General features: G+C 56.5%; 2 protein-coding genes and 2 pseudogenes across 2 annotated transcripts; all 4 read right to left on the bottom strand.

Moving 5' to 3' along the window:
- Positions 1-3041: 3041 nt before the first annotated feature.
- LOC136291602 (inositol 1,4,5-trisphosphate receptor-interacting protein-like 1) lies at positions 3042-4682 on the bottom strand. Its single transcript, XM_066186766.1, has one exon. It carries the CDS (start codon positions 4680-4682, stop codon positions 3042-3044), a length of 1641 nt encoding a protein of 546 aa, XP_066042863.1.
- Positions 4683-6153: 1471 nt separating this feature from the next.
- On the bottom strand, positions 6154-7794 carry LOC136291601 (inositol 1,4,5-trisphosphate receptor-interacting protein-like 1). Its single transcript, XM_066186765.1, has one exon. The coding sequence runs from the start codon at positions 7792-7794 to the stop codon at positions 6154-6156; it is 1641 nt and encodes a 546-aa protein (XP_066042862.1).
- A 1462-nt stretch (positions 7795-9256) lies between these two features.
- LOC136291600 (inositol 1,4,5-trisphosphate receptor-interacting protein-like 1) lies at positions 9257-10897 on the bottom strand (annotated as a pseudogene).
- A 1473-nt stretch (positions 10898-12370) lies between these two features.
- On the bottom strand, positions 12371-14011 carry LOC136291599 (inositol 1,4,5-trisphosphate receptor-interacting protein-like 1; annotated as a pseudogene).
- Positions 14012-14916: the final 905 nt, after the last annotated feature.

The following is a 14916-nucleotide window of genomic DNA, read 5'->3' as shown; positions in this document are numbered from 1 at the left end:
AATGCAACATCAACCACAACTCGACCTGCAGGCACATAAAAATCAAACATTCACTCAAACATTCATTCCTGTTTCAGGACACTAGGTCTTTCTCCCATACTATGATGGGTGTGTCACTTTGTTTGTATGTTTCATTCCGAGGAATCTGAAATCGTCGATGCAGCGCTCTTTCATCTTAATAGAATGTTTAATCAAGCTTTCAGGCTTCCAGCCGCTTCTAGGCGGTCGCTTCCAGCCGGTCCCGGCTCTCCCCCTTTTTCTTTTGCAAGAGGAAAACAATGAGAAAAAGAGAGGGTTCGTGTCCTTTTTTTTTTTTTTTTAAGAACGTCTGTCGTGTGGGGGGTACAGAGTCGAGTGTTTGAGTCGTCACCGTCTTGCAATGGTTGTAAATTGTCATTGTTCAAACAGCTTTTGAGCAGCATCCAAGGTGAAAATCTGAGGGAAAAATTTGTGCATTTGGGGTCAGCCAATTCAGATATTTTTCACAGCTGCCCGCTGTATTTTATGTTCTGGAGTCGCTGTCAGGTGTTACTTGACAAAGGAAGGAGGGAATTGTGCTTCTCCGACTTCCACACTCGAGGATGTGATGTTTCGCGGCTCTCTAAAGTATTTTGTTGATGTGCTACTTGGGCAAGTTTCGAACTTTGATGATGTATTTCACCTGCACTCTTTGTTCTGAATCGCTGTCACTGCCTTTCTCGAGACAAAGGGCCAGAGTGGTCTGCTGCCGTCTCTGTCGCTGCGGCGGCTGCGCTGGTTGGGGTCGGCTCTCTCTGCCGTGCTCTCTTCCCTGGCGGCGCCTGCTCTCCCCGCACCGCTGGCTTCTCCAGCGCGGGTGAGAGACGCGGGAGGCCGGAGAGTGAGCGGACGGTTCCGCATCGCCGCCGTCTCCACCCTCAGCTCCGCCTCGGTGTCCCGCCCCTCGGCTCCGCTCCGTCCCGCCTCTGGCTCCGCCTGAGCTCACGGCATTCACCACGCCCCCCGACGGGGACCGCGGAGTCCCGTCCTGCGCCTGCGCAGTCGGTCTGGCAAGCGGAGGGGACACTTCCGCCGCCCGTGTCACATGCTCCAGGACATCCCGGGGACCGGAACGGGCATGCGCAGACGAACCCTTCATCGGGCGCGAGTTACAAAAACGCAACCAGGTCGCCATTGTCGAGTGCAGCTGCGGCGGTGGTTGTGGATGTAGTTTTCCAGCCTCCGCCCCTTCAAAAGCCTGAAAGGCAGCTGCGACAGCTTGTCTCTCAGCAGAGATAGCCTCCACACCGCCCCCAGCTCTCGCTGGACCTTCCCGTCCTTGTCGCCTGTGATCACTGTGTCCCAAAGCAAAGTGCCGATTTCGTGCCATTCGGAGACGCTGACCATCAGAAATGGCTCACGTAATTTCCCTTTACTCTTTGCCCAGAGAGCCAACTGCTCTAAGTCACGTTCTTTTAGTTTTTCACCTCTCTTTGAGAGGAGATTCAGTAAAAGCCGCGTGGCCGCCTTAAATTCCGCTTCCGCATCCATGTTATCTTTCTTATCTGATGTTTTTCCCCGCGGCTCTCCTTCTCCCGCGACGGTGGCACCTTCGTCGCGGTCCCACTCCCTCGCTCCGTCCAGCCTCGGACGACTGAACAGGGAGGTTTAAAGGTGCTCCGCCTTCGGCAAAGCCTTAACGTGCGCCGGAGCCGCTCCCCAACCCGCGAGAGAAGGGTCTCCGACGTCTTCGTGGAATCCGGATTCGCTTAAATGCGTTTCTTAGGGTCCTACCGTTCGGGCGCCAGGCGAAGTCGTAGGGAAACCCCGAAATAATAAAAGGAAGTCGGCAGAGCAAACGCAGTCCAACCAATATGATTACTGCTACGTTTCTCCTTTATTCTGTGTAAGACGGCAGGTTTTATACAGTCTATATTGTTTACACTTCTAGATACATTCTCATTGCTACATGGCACAGGAAAGAATGCAAACACCTATTCTTTTATAAACTCTTTAAGGTAGCTACTATGTCCACACCAATTACTATACTTGATAACTACCATGAAACCTTTGACTCTTGCAACATCTGAAGTGAATATTTTTTCTGCGACGGACACTTGGCACTAATTTCTATCTGCGCCACAACCTCACAGGCCTCAGTGCCATGGCCTAGAGGCCTAGCATATTGCTCAGTCTGGATGCTTCAAGTACAACTCATCTCCTACAGTGAATAACCTGGTGCTGGCTTGGGTCTTCTCCATGGCAGGATCCCTGTTCCTGCAGTGCCACTGCGAGAGGACCTGGATTGCAAGCAGACACGTCCCCGGGGCAATGAGCAGGTGTGGGGGCTGGTTTCCAGTGGGCACCTGCCACAGCCCACAGAGCACCACATTCTGCACGTCCAGCAAGTCCATTTGTGCGGTGCCAAAGCCCTGCCGAGTGTGCGGGATGAGCAGAATCTTCATTGTCTCGCCAGTGAACACAAGCAGGCGCAGCAGCAGTGCCTCTTGCTTGCTCCCTGCCCCTCCACAGCTGCCAGGGACTTTCAGAGCCCACGTGAATGGGCTGAGAGTGCAAGGGGAACACAAGCTGAAGATCATCTCTATAGCCACCGTGGTCTGCAGTGGCTGCTGCACCAGGGAGACCGTGGAGAGGAGCACTGCAGAGTGAGAACTGGTGTGCCTTTGCTCAAAAAGGCTTTTTATACCAGTCCCTACTCCCAGCCAGTCACAAATTCACTAGTGCAGCTCAGCAAGACTAGGACTCCGGTGGAGTTCAAGAAGAAACTTGCGCAAGCAAGATACAGTAAAAGTCCAGTTTATTGTAACAAATAACAAGAGAATTCAGGGTTACTAAAGGCACTAACTAAAGGGTCTCAATATATATCGTAAGAGCACTATTGGGGAGGGGGTTTAATAAATACAATAAATGCATTATTTACAGGCTATTAACATGTACAAGAGGTGCTAAAACTCCAGGAGGTTCATATATACGGGAAATGTGCTAACTATGGGACGGTACTCTATAGAGGCTCTGTCAGCAGGCTCCACAAGCACAGCTCTGGGCACCAGCAGCCCTTTCGTTCAGAGCCTGTGGATCAGCAGTTGTTGGAATACATTCAGCAGAGAAATGTACTCCTGCACGGCGTTCAGGTGGGCATCCAGATCGCTGGCCAGGTGCTGAAGCAGGTTGGGCGGTTCAGCCACCCGCAGGTCTGAGGGCAGGCTGATCTCCAGAGGAAGCCTCTCGTTGCCGATCACAAAGTGGTTGAGGCGCTTTGTCTGCAGGGAGCCGTGGAGGAACTTCAAGATATCCAGCAGCCGCTCCTGGAAATCGCCCCTGCGCCACCGTGTCAGGGGGATGGTGGTCAGGAGGTGCATCAGCACCGTCTTCAAGGTGTAGCTGGAGAAACCCACACCCAGCAGGGAGCGGCTGAGCAGCTGCAGGCACTTGCAGTGCCAGCTGTCCTGGGGGGCCTGCCTGGCAATGTGCCGGAAGAATTTGGCCTCTGCCACGGCACAAGTCTCCAGCCACGTCGTGCTCGGCACGCCCGCTTCTGTCGGCTGGCTGCCCACAAAGACATCGGAGTCTCCTCGCCGCACACCGAAGACCACTTCAGCCGTGAAGCTTTCCTTGTCCTTGATTAGCTGAAATTTACAGGAGCGGCTGCAGGGCTGCCACTTGAAACACCAGTGGCGGGACAGAGGCAAAGGCAGCCAGGCCAGTCTGACAAACCGACAGAACCAGTGGGCAGTTTTCTCCACATCGAGGTAGGAGCCAGTGCACAGGGTGTGCAGGAGGCTGGGCTCCTGTTTCCTTCTCAGCTCCTCCTCAGGGTGGTGGAGGAAACACAGCATGTCCTGCCCCAGCTGCTCCCTCCTGCAGGTGCACAGTAGCTCCACACGCACACGGAAGGTCCTCTGGGGCATCCCTGCGGTGTCCAGCTCCAGCTGGAATCTGTGTCCTGGAGGGGGACTCAGGGGCACAAGCACACGATAGACAGCACCTTCTGCACGGGGACTCCAGCCTTCAAAGGCGCTGCCCACTCCGATGGCATCTTGTGGCACGGGGTAGAAACTGTTGGACGAGCCTTGTCCAAAGATGTGCGTCAGTTTGCCCATCAGGTAACTAATCATCGAGCAACCTCTCTCCAGGTCCACCTCAAGCAACGGGTTGAGCTCCTCTGAAAGGCTGTCAAAGTGACTTTTAACATTCTGCTTGTCATCTTCCTCATTTGCATCCTGTTTGTCTTCTTCATGTCCAGCACCATTGATGTCCTCTCTTTTCTCATCATTGTTTACTTCTTCCTTTGCATCCACACAGCTGCCTGCTTCACATCCAGCGTTGTTCTCTTCTTCCACATTTGACTCGTTGTATTGTATTTCTATCTCAGCAACAATGTCCTTGTTGCTGGAGCTCTCCTTCTGGCCGCTGTTGTTGGGATGGCGTCTCATTTTCTCAAGTCTGAAGCACAGCACCAGGAGAACGAGGAGGATTCCCAGAAGAGCCCAGAAGTTCCAGATGAGCAGGGCTCCCCAGGCACCATGGCTCTGCTCCAGGCTCTTCTGCTTCAGCTCCTGAATGAGCCGAGCCATCTCCTGGTCCATGTGCTCAGCCCGCTGCTGCATGTGCTCCCGTGTGGCCTCATCCAGCCCGTCCCCGGCCTGCCGCGGGCACTGGATGAGGCCTTGCAGCAGCAGGAGAAGGAACGTAGTGGCCACCATGGCCTCAGCAGGTGGCAAGGGCTTCACTGGGGATGGGAGGCAGTGCTAGGGGAAGGGGGGACAGGAGCCCCGGGGATGTGAGGGCAGCAGAGGGCCCGGGCAGCTGGCAGGCTGCCGAACCGGCCTCTGGATGCCCGCTGAGAAGCGGCTCCCCGGGGACTCGCCTTTGTGCCCTCCTTCAGTGCTCAGCACGACCTCCTGTCTGCGTGCACGCTGGCCGCTGGCCCGGGCTGCACTGGGGCAGCCTTTTAGCTGCTGCTTCTGTTTCTGGCTGCCCCCATTGTGACGCTGGCGCTGCCATGTCACAGCGGCAGAGAGCGGCCCGGCCAGCCCGGCCCCGCCCTCATCTCCACCTCAGCTCTGGGTGGGCTCTCCATGGCCCCGGGGACCAAACACCTGACACACGCCAGGTGCCGGCCCGCGCCTCAACGGGCCAAAAACCACCCCCAGACAGAAGCCCCCAAACCCTTTTCAAATACGGAACTGGGGACATGGCCACAAAGGCTTTGTTTGTGAAATCTCCTGCTGTAAGATTACACAGGTTGCCTGGGTGCTGAGCTCCGTGCATGTGGGGCTGCTCTTGGCACCTAAGTGACACCCCTGAGTGCCTAGTGGTGAATAACCTGGTGCTGGCCTGGGTCTTCTCCATGGCAGGATCCCTGTTCCTGCAGTGCCACTGCGAGAGGACCTGGATTGCAAGCAGACACGTCCCCGGGGCAATGAGCAGGTGTGGGGGCTGGTTTCCAGTGGGCACCTGCCACAGCCCACAGAGCACCGCATTCTGCACGTCCAGCAAGTGCATTTGTGCAGTCCCAAAGCCATGCCGAGTGTGTGGGATGTGCAGAATCTTCATTGTCTCGCCAGTGAACACAAGCAGGCGCAGCAGCAGTGCCTCTTGCTTGCTCCCTGCCCCTCCACAGCTGCCAGGGACTTTCAGAGCCCACGTGAATGGGCTGAGAGTGCAAGGGGAACACAAGCTGAAGATCATCTCTATAGCCACCGTGGTCTGCAGTGGCTGCTGCACCAGGGAGACCGTGGAGAGGAGCACTGCAGAGTGAGAACTGGTGTGCCTTTGCTCTGAAAGGCTTTTTATACCAGTCCCTACTCCCAGCCAGTCACAAATTCACTAGTGCAGCTCAGCAAGACTAGGACTCCGGTGGAGTTCAAGAAGAAACTTGCGCAAGCAAGATACAGTAAAAGTCCAGTTTATTGTAACAAATAACAAGAGAATTCAGGGTTACTAAAGGCACTAACTAAAGGGTCTCAATATATATTGTAAGAGCACTATTGGGGAGGGGGTTTAATAAATACAATAAATGCATTATTTACAGGCTATTAACATGTACAAGAGGTGCTAAAACTCCAGGAGGTTCATATATACGGGAAATGTGCTAACTATGGGACGTTACTCTATAGAGGCTCTGTCAGCAGGCTCCACAAGCACAGCTCTGGGCACCAGCAGCCCTTTCGTTCAGTGCCTGTGGATCAGCAGTTGTTGGAATACATTCAGCAGAGAAATGTACTCCTGCACGGCGTTCAGGTGGGCATCCAGGTCGCTGGCCAGGTGCTGAAGCAGGTTGGGCGGTTCAGCCACCCGCAGGTCTGAGGGCAGGCTGATCTCCAGAGGAAGCCTCTCGTTGCCGATCACAAAGTGGTTGAGGCGCTTTGTCAGCAGGGAGCCGTGGAGGAAGTTCAAGATATCCAGCAGCCGCTCCTGGAAATCGCCCCTGCGCCACCGTGTCAGGGGGATGGTGGTCAGGAGGTGCATCAGCACCGTCTTCAAGGTGTAGCTGGAGAAACCCACACCCAGCAGGGAGCGGCTGAGCAGCTGCAGGCACTTGCAGTGCCAGCTGTCCTGGGGGGCCTGCCTGGCAATGTGCCGGAAGAATTTGGCCTCTGCCACGGCACAAGTCTCCAGCCACGTCGTGCTCGGCACGCCCGCTTCTGTCGGCTGGCTGCCCACAAAGACATCGGAGTCTCCTCGCCGCACGCCAAAGACCACCTCAGCCGTGAAGCTTTCCTTGTCCTTGATTAGCTGAAATTTACAGGAGCGGCTGCAGGGCTGCCACTTGAAACACCAGTGGCGGGACAGAGGCAAAGGCAGCCAGGCCAGTCTGACAAACCGACAGAACCAGTGGGCAGTTTTCTCCACATCGAGGTAGGAGCCAGTGCACAGGGTGTGCAGGAGGCTGGGCTCCTGTTTCCTTCTCAGCTCCTCCTCAGGGTGGTGGAGGAAACACAGCATGTCCTGCCCCAGCTGCTCCCTCCTGCAGGTGCACAGTAGCTCCACACGCACACGGAAGGTCCTCTGGGGCATCCCTGCGGTGTCCAGCTCCAGCTGGAATCTGTGTCCTGGAGGGGGACTCAGGGGCACAAGCACACGATAGACAGCACCTTCTGCACGGGGACTCCAGCCTTCAAAGGCGCTGCCCACTCCGATGGCATCTTGTGGCACAGGGTAGAAACTGTCGGACAAGCCTTGTCCAAAGATGTGCGTCAGTTTGCCCATCAGGTAACTAATCATCGAGCAACCTCTCTCCAGGTCCACCTCAAGCAACGGGTTGAGCTCCTCTGAAAGGCTGTCAAAGTGACTTTTAACATTCTGCTTGTCATCTTCCTCCTTTGCATCCTGTTTGTCTTCTTCATGTCCAGCACCATTGATGTCCTCTCTTTTCTCATCATTGTTTACTTCTTCCTTTGCATCCACACAGCTGCCTGCTTCACATCCAGCGTTGTTCTCTTCTTCCACATTTGACTCGTTGTATTGTATTTCTATCTCAGCAACAATGTCCTTGTTGCTGGAGCTCTCCTTCTGGCCGCTGTTGTTGGGATGGCGTCTCATTTTCTCAAGTCTGAAGCACAGCACCAGGAGAACGAGGAGGATTCCCAGAAGAGCCCAGAAGTTCCAGATGAGCAGGGCTCCCCAGGCACCATGGCTCTGCTCCAGGCTCTTCTGCTTCAGCTCCTGAATGAGCCGAGCCATCTCCTGGTCCATGTGCTCAGCCCGCTGCTGCATGTGCTCCCGTGTGGCCTCATCCAGCCCGTCCCCGGCCTGCCGCGGGCACTGGATGAGGCCTTGCAGCAGCAGGAGAAGGAACGTAGTGGCCACCATGGCCTCAGCAGGTGGCAAGGGCTTCACTGGGGATGGGAGGCAGTGCTAGGGGAAGGGGGGACAGGAGCCCCGGGGATGTGAGGGCAGCAGAGGGCCCGGGCAGCTGGCAGGCTGCCGAACCGGCCTCTGGATGCCCGCTGAGAAGCGGCTCCCCGGGGACTCGCCTTTGTGCCCTCCTTCAGTGCTCAGCACGACCTCCTGTCTGCGTGCACGCTGGCCGCTGGCCCGGGCTGCACTGGGGCAGCCTTTTAGCTGCTGCTTCTGTTTCTGGCTGCCCCCATTGTGACGCTGGCGCTGCCATGTCACAGCGGCAGAGAGCGGCCTGGCCAGCCCGGCCCTGCCCTCATCTCCACCTCAGCTCTGGGTGGGCTCTCCATGGCCCCGGGGACCAAACACCTGACACGCGCCAGGTGCCGGCCCGCGCCTCAACGGGCCAAAAACCACCCCCAGACAGAAGCCCCCAAACCCTTTTCAAATACGGAACTGGGGACATGGCCACAAAGGCTTTGTTTGTGAAATCTCCTGCTGTAAGATTACACAGGTTGCCTGGGTGCTGAGCTCCGTGCATGTGGGGCTGCTCTTGGCACCTAAGTGACACCCCTGAGTGCCTAGTGGTGAATAACCTGGTGCTGGCCTGGGTCTTCTCCATGGCAGGATCCCTGTTCCTGCAGTGCCACTGCGAGAGGACCTGGATTGCAAGCAGACACGTCCCCGGGGCAATGAGCAGGTGTGGGGGCTGGTTTCCAGTGGGCACCTGCCACAGCCCACAGAGCACCGCATTCTGCACGTCCAGCAAGTGCATTTGTGCGGTGCCAAAGCCATGCCGAGTGTGTGGGATGAGCAGAATCTTCATTGTCTCACCAGTGAACACAAGCAGGCGCAGCAGCAGTGCCTCTTGCTTGCTCCCTGCCCCTCCACAGCTGCCAGGGACTTTCAAAGCCCACGTGAATGGGCTGAGAGTGCAAGGGGAACACAAGCTGAAGATCATCTCTATAGCCACCGTGGTCTGCAGTGGCTGCTGCACCAGGGAGACCGTGGAGAGGAGCACTGCAGAGTGAGAACTGGTGTGCCTTTGCTCAAAAAGGCTTTTTATACCAGTCCCTACTGCCAGCCAGTCACAAATTCACTAGTGCAGCTCAGCAAGACTAGGACTCCGGTGGAGTTCAAGAAGAAACTTGCGCAAGCAAGATACATTAAAAGTCCAGTTTATTGTAACAAATAACAAGAGAATTCAGGGTTACTAAAGGCACTAACTAAAAGGTCTCAATATATATTGTAAGAGCACTATTGGGGGGGGTTTAATAAATAAAATAAATGCATTATTTACCGGCTATTAACATATACAAGAGGTGCTAAAACTCCAGGAGGTTCATATATACAGGAAATGTGCTAACTATGGGACGTTACTCTATAGAGGCTCTGTCAGCAGGCTCCACAAGCACAGCTCGGGGCACCCTTTTGTTCAGAGCCTGTGGATCAGCAGTTGTTGGAATACATTCAGCAGAGAAATGTACTCCTGCACGGCGTTCAGGTGGGCATCCAGATCGCTGGCCAGGTGCTGAAGCAGGTTGGGCGGTTCAGCCACCCGCAGGTCTGAGGGCAGGCTGATCTCCAGAGGAAGCCTCTCGTTGCCGATCACAAAGTGGTTGAGGCGCTTTGTCTGCAGGGAGCCGTGGAGGAACTTCAAGATATCCAGCAGCCGCTCCTGGAAATCGCCCCTGCGCCACCGTGTCAGGGGGATGGTGGTCAGGAGGTGCATCAGCACCGTCTTCAAGGTGTAGCTGGAGAAACCCACACCCAGCAGGGAGCGGCTGAGCAGCTGCAGGCACTTGCAGTGCCAGCTGTCCTAGGGGGTCTGCCTGGCAATGTGCCGGAAGAATTTGGCCTCTGCCACGGCACAAGTCTCCAGCCACGTCGTGCTCGGCACGCCCGCTTCTGTCGGCTGGCTGCCCACAAAGACATCGGAGTCTCCTCGCCACACGCCAAAGACCACCTCAGCCGTGAAGCTTTCCTTGTCCTTGCTTAGCTGAAATTTACAGGAGCGGCTGCAGGGCTGCCACTTGAAACACCAGTGGCGGGACAGAGGCAAAAGCAGCCAGGCCAGTCTGACAAACCGACAGAACCAGTGGGCAGTTTTCTCCACATCGAGGTAGGAGCCAGTGCACAGGGTGTGCAGGAGGCTGGGCTTCTGTTTCCTTCTCAGCTCCTCCTCAGGGTGGTGGAGGAAACACAGCATGTCCTGCCCCAGCTGCTCCCTCGTGCAGGTGCACAGTAGCTCCACACGCACACGGAAGGTCCTCTGGGGCATCCCTGCGGTGTCCAGCTCCAGCTGGAATCTGTGTCCTGGAGGGGGACTCAGGGGCACAAGCACACGATAGACAGCACCTTCTGCCCGGGGACTCCAGCCTTCAAAGGCGCTGCCCACTCCGATGGCATCTTGTGGCACGGGGTAGAAACTGTTGGACAAGCCTTGTCCAAAGATGTGCGTCAGTTTGCCCATCAGGTAACTAATCATCGAGCAACCTCTCTCCAGGTCCACCTCAAGCAACGGGTTGAGCTCCTCTGAAAGGCTGTCAAAGTGACTTTTAACATTCTGCTTGTCATCTTCCTCCTTTGCATCCTGTTTGTCTTCTTCATGTCCATCACCATTGATGTCCTCTCTTTTCTCATCATTGTTTACTTCTTCCTTTGCATCCACACAGCTGCCTGCTTCACATCCAGCGTTGTTCTCTTCTTCCACATTTGACTCGTTGTATTGTATTTCTATCTCAGCAACAATGTCCTTGTTGCTGGAGCTCTCCTTCTGGCCGCTGTTGTTGGGATGGCGTCTCATTTTCTCAAGTCTAAAGCACAGCACCAGGAGAACGAGGAGGATTCCCAGAAGAGCCCAGAAGTTCCAGATGAGCAGGGCTCCCCAGGCACCATGGCTCTGCTCCAGGCTCTTCTGCTTCAGCGCCTGAATGAGCCGAGCCATCTCCTGGTCCATGTGCTCAGCCCGCTCCTGCATGCGCTCCCGTGTGGCCTCATCCAGCCCGTCCCCGGCCTGCCGCGGGCACTGGATGAGGCCTTGCAGCAGCAGGAGAAGGAACATAGTGGCCACCATGACCTCAGCAGGTGGCAAGGGCTTCACTGGGGATGGGAGGCAGTGCTAGGGGAAGGGGGGACAGGAGCCCCAGGGATGTGAGGGCAGCAGAGGGCCCGGGCAGCTGGCAGGCTGCCGAACCGGCCTCTGGATGCCCGCTGAGAAGCGGCTCCCCGGGGACTCGCCTTTGTGCCCTCCTTCAGTGCTCAGCACGACCTCCTGTCTGCGTGCACGCTGGCCGCTGGCCCGGGCTGCACTGGGGCAGCCTTTTAGCTGCTGCTTCTGTTTCTGGCTGCCCCCATTGTGACGCTGGCGCTGCCATGTCACAGCGGCAGAGAGCGGCCCGGCCAGCCCGGCACTGCCCTCATCTCCACCTCAGCTCTGGGTGGGCTCTCCATGGCCCCGGGGACCAAACACCTGACACGCGCCAGGTGCCGGCCCGCGCCTCAACGGGCCAAAAACCACCCCCAGACAGAAGCCCCCAAACCCTTTTCAAATACAGAACTGGGGACATGGCCACAAAGGCTTTGTTTGTGAAATCTCCTGCTGTCAGATGACACAGGTTGCCTGGGTGCTGAGCTCCGTGCATGTGGGGCTGCTCTTGGCACCTAAGTGACACCCCTGAGTGCCTAGTGGTGAATAACCTGGTGCTGGCCTGGGTCTTCTCCATGGCAGGATCCCTGTTCCTGCAGTGCCACTGCGAGAGGACCTGGATTGCAAGCAGACACGTCCCCGGGGCAATGAGCAGGTGTGGGGGCTGGTTTCCAGTGGGCACCTGCGACAGCCCACAGAGCACCACATTCTGCACGTCCAGCAAGTTCATTTGTGCAGTGCCAAAGCCCTGCTGAGTGTGTGGGATGAGCAGAATCTTCATTGTCTCGCCAGTGAACACAAGCAGGCGCAGCAGCAGTGCCTCTTGCTTGCTCCCTGCCCCTCCACAGCTGCCAGGGACTTTCAGAGCCCACGTGAATGGGCTGAGAGTGCAAGGGGAACACAAGCTGAAGATCATCTCTATAGCCACCGTGGTCTGCAGTGGCTGCTGCACCAGGGAGACCGTGGAGAGGAGCACTGCAGAGTGAGAACTGGTGTGCCTTTGCTCTGAAAGGCTTTTTATACCAGTCCCTACTCCCAGCCAGTCACAAATTCACTAGTGCAGCTCAGCAAGACTAGGACTCCGGTGGAGTTCAAGAAGAAACTTGCGCAAGCAAGATACAGTAAAAGTCCAGTTTATTGTAACAAATAACAAGAGAATTCAGGGTTACTAAAGGCACTAACTAAAGGGTCTCAATATATATCGTAAGAGCACTATTGGGGGGGGGGGGTTTAATAAATAAAATAAATGCATTATTTACCGGCTATTAACATGTAGAAGAGGTGCTAAAACTCCAGGAGGTTCATATATACGGGAAATGTGCTAACTATGGGACGTTACTCTATAGAGGCTCTGTCAGCAGGCTCCACAAGCACAGCTCTGGGCACCAGCAGCCCTTTCGTTCAGAGCCTGTGGATCAGCAGTTGTTGGAATACATTCAGCAGAGAAATGTACTCCTGCACGGCGTTCAGGTGGGCATCCAGATCGCTGGCCAGGTGCTGAAGCAGGTTGGGCGGTTCAGCCACCCGCAGGTCTGAGGGCAGGCTGATCTCCAGAGGAAGCCTCTCGTTGCCGATCACAAAGTGGTTGAGGCGCTTTGTCTGCAGGGAGCCGTGGAGGAACTTCAAGATATCCAGCAGCCGCTGCCGGAAATCGCCCCTGCGCCACCGTGTCAGGGGGATGGTGGTCAGGAGGTGCATCAGCACCGTCTTCAAGGTGTAGCTGGAGAAACCCACACCCAGCAGGGAGCGGCTGAGCAGCTGCAGGCACTTGCAGTGCCAGCTGTCCTAGGGGGTCTGCCTGGCAATGTGCCGGAAGAATTTGGCCTCTGCCACGGCACAAGTCTCCAGCCACGTCGTGCTCGGCACGCCCGCTTCTGTCGGCTGGCTGCCCACAAAGACATCGGAGTCTCCTCGCCACACGCCAAAGACCACCTCAGCCGTGAAGCTTTCCTTGTCCTTGCTTAGCTGAAATTTACAGGAGCGGCTGCAGGGCTGCCACTTGAAACACCAGTGGCGGGACAGAGGCAAAAGCAGCCAGGCCAGTCTGACAAACCGACAGAACCAGTGGGCAGTTTTCTCCACATCGAGGTAGGAGCCAGTGCACAGGGTGTGCAGGAGGCTGGGCTTCTGTTTCCTTCTCAGCTCCTCCTCAGGGTGGTGGAGGAAACACAGCATGTCCTGCCCCAGCTGCTCCCTCGTGCAGGTGCACAGTAGCTCCACACGCACACGGAAGGTCCTCTGGGGCATCCCTGCGGTGTCCAGCTCCAGCTGGAATCTGTGTCCTGGAGGGGGACTCAGGGGCACAAGCACACGATAGACAGCACCTTCTGCCCGGGGACTCCAGCCTTCAAAGGCGCTGCCCACTCCGATGGCATCTTGTGGCACGGGGTAGAAACTGTTGGACAAGCCTTGTCCAAAGATGTGCGTCAGTTTGCCCATCAGGTAACTAATCATCGAGCAACCTCTCTCCAGGTCCACCTCAAGCAACGGGTTGAGCTCCTCTGAAAGGCTGTCAAAGTGACTTTTAACATTCTGCTTGTCATCTTCCTCCTTTGCATCCTGTTTGTCTTCTTCATGTCCAGCACCATTGATGTCCTCTCTTTTCTCATCATTGTTTACTTCTTCCTTTGCATCCACACAGCTGCCTGCTTCACATCCAGCGTTGTTCTCTTCTTCCATATTTGACTCGTTGTATTGTATTTCTATCTCAGCAACAATGTCCTTGTTGCTGGAGCTCTCCTTCTGGCCGCTGTTGTTGGGATGGCGTCTCATTTTCTCAAGTCTGAAGCACAGCACCAGGAGAACGAGGAGGATTCCCAGAAGAGCCCAGAAGTGCCAGACGAGCAGGGCTCCCCAGGCACCATGGCTCTGCTCCAGGCTCTTCTGCTTCAGCTCCTGAATGAGCCGGGCCATCTCCTGGTCCATGTGCTCAGCCCGCTGCTGCATGCGCTCCCGTGTGGCCTCATCCAGCCCGTTCCTGGCCTGCCGCGGGCACTGGATGAGGCCTTGCAGCAGCAGGAGAAGGAACATAGTGGCCACCATGACCTCAGCAGGTGGCAAGGGCTTCACTGGGGATGGGAGGCAGTGCTAGGGGAAGGGGGGACAGGAGCCCCAGGGATGTGAGGGCAGCAGAGGGCCCGGGCAGCTGGCAGGCTGCCGAACCGGCCTCTGGATGCCCGCTGAGAAGCGGCTCCCCGGGGACTCGCCTTTGTGCCCTCCTTCAGTGCTCAGCACGACCTCCTGTCTGCGTGCACGCTGGCCGCTGGCCCGGACTGCACTGGGGCAGCCTTTTAGCTGCTGCTTCTGTTTCTGGCTGCCCCCATTGTGACGCTGGCGCTGCCATGTCACAGCGGCAGAGAGCGGCCCGGCCAGCCCGGCCCTGCCCTCATCTCCACCTCAGCTCTGGGTGGGCTCTCCATGGCCCCGGGGACCAAACACCTGACACGCCAGGTGCCGGCCCGCGCCTCAACGGGCCAAAAACCACCCCCAGACAGAAGCCCCCAAACCCTTTTCAAATACGGAACTGGGGACATGGCCACAAAGGCTTTGTTTGTGAAATCTCCTGCTGTCAGATGACACAGGTTGCCTGGGTGCTGAGCTCCGTGCTTGTGGGGCTGCTTTTGGCACCTAAGTGACACCCCTGAGTGCCTAGTGGTGAATAACCTGGTGCTGGCCTGGGTCTTCTCCATGGCAGGATCCCTGTTCCTGCAGTGCCACTGCGAGAGGACCTGGATTGCAAGCAGACACGTCCCCGGGGCAATGAGCAGGTGTGGGGGCTGGTTTCCAGTGGGCACCTGCCACAGCCCACAGAGCACCGCATTCTGCACGTCCAGCAAGTGCATTTGTGCGGTGCCAAAGCCATGCCGAGTGTGTGGGATGTGCAGAATCTTCATTGTCTCGCCAGTGAACACAAGCAGGCGCAGCAGCAGTGCCTCTTGCTTGCTCCC

This window comes from Chamaea fasciata, unplaced genomic scaffold, assembly GCF_029207755.1.
Source record: "Chamaea fasciata isolate MVZ Bird 193981 ecotype frontalis unplaced genomic scaffold, bChaFas1.0.hap1 SCAF_7, whole genome shotgun sequence".
Lineage (NCBI taxonomy): Eukaryota > Metazoa > Chordata > Aves > Passeriformes > Sylviidae > Chamaea > Chamaea fasciata.
This window is presented reverse-complemented; position numbering and strand designations above follow the sequence as displayed.

Bases quoted from the DNA above. Each gene is read 5' to 3' on its own strand.
- LOC136291601 (XM_066186765.1), bottom strand. From the start codon at position 7,794: ATGGTGGCCACTACGTTCCTTCTCCTGCTGCTGCAAGGCCTCATCCAG.
- LOC136291602 (XM_066186766.1), bottom strand. From the start codon at position 4,682: ATGGTGGCCACTACGTTCCTTCTCCTGCTGCTGCAAGGCCTCATCCAG.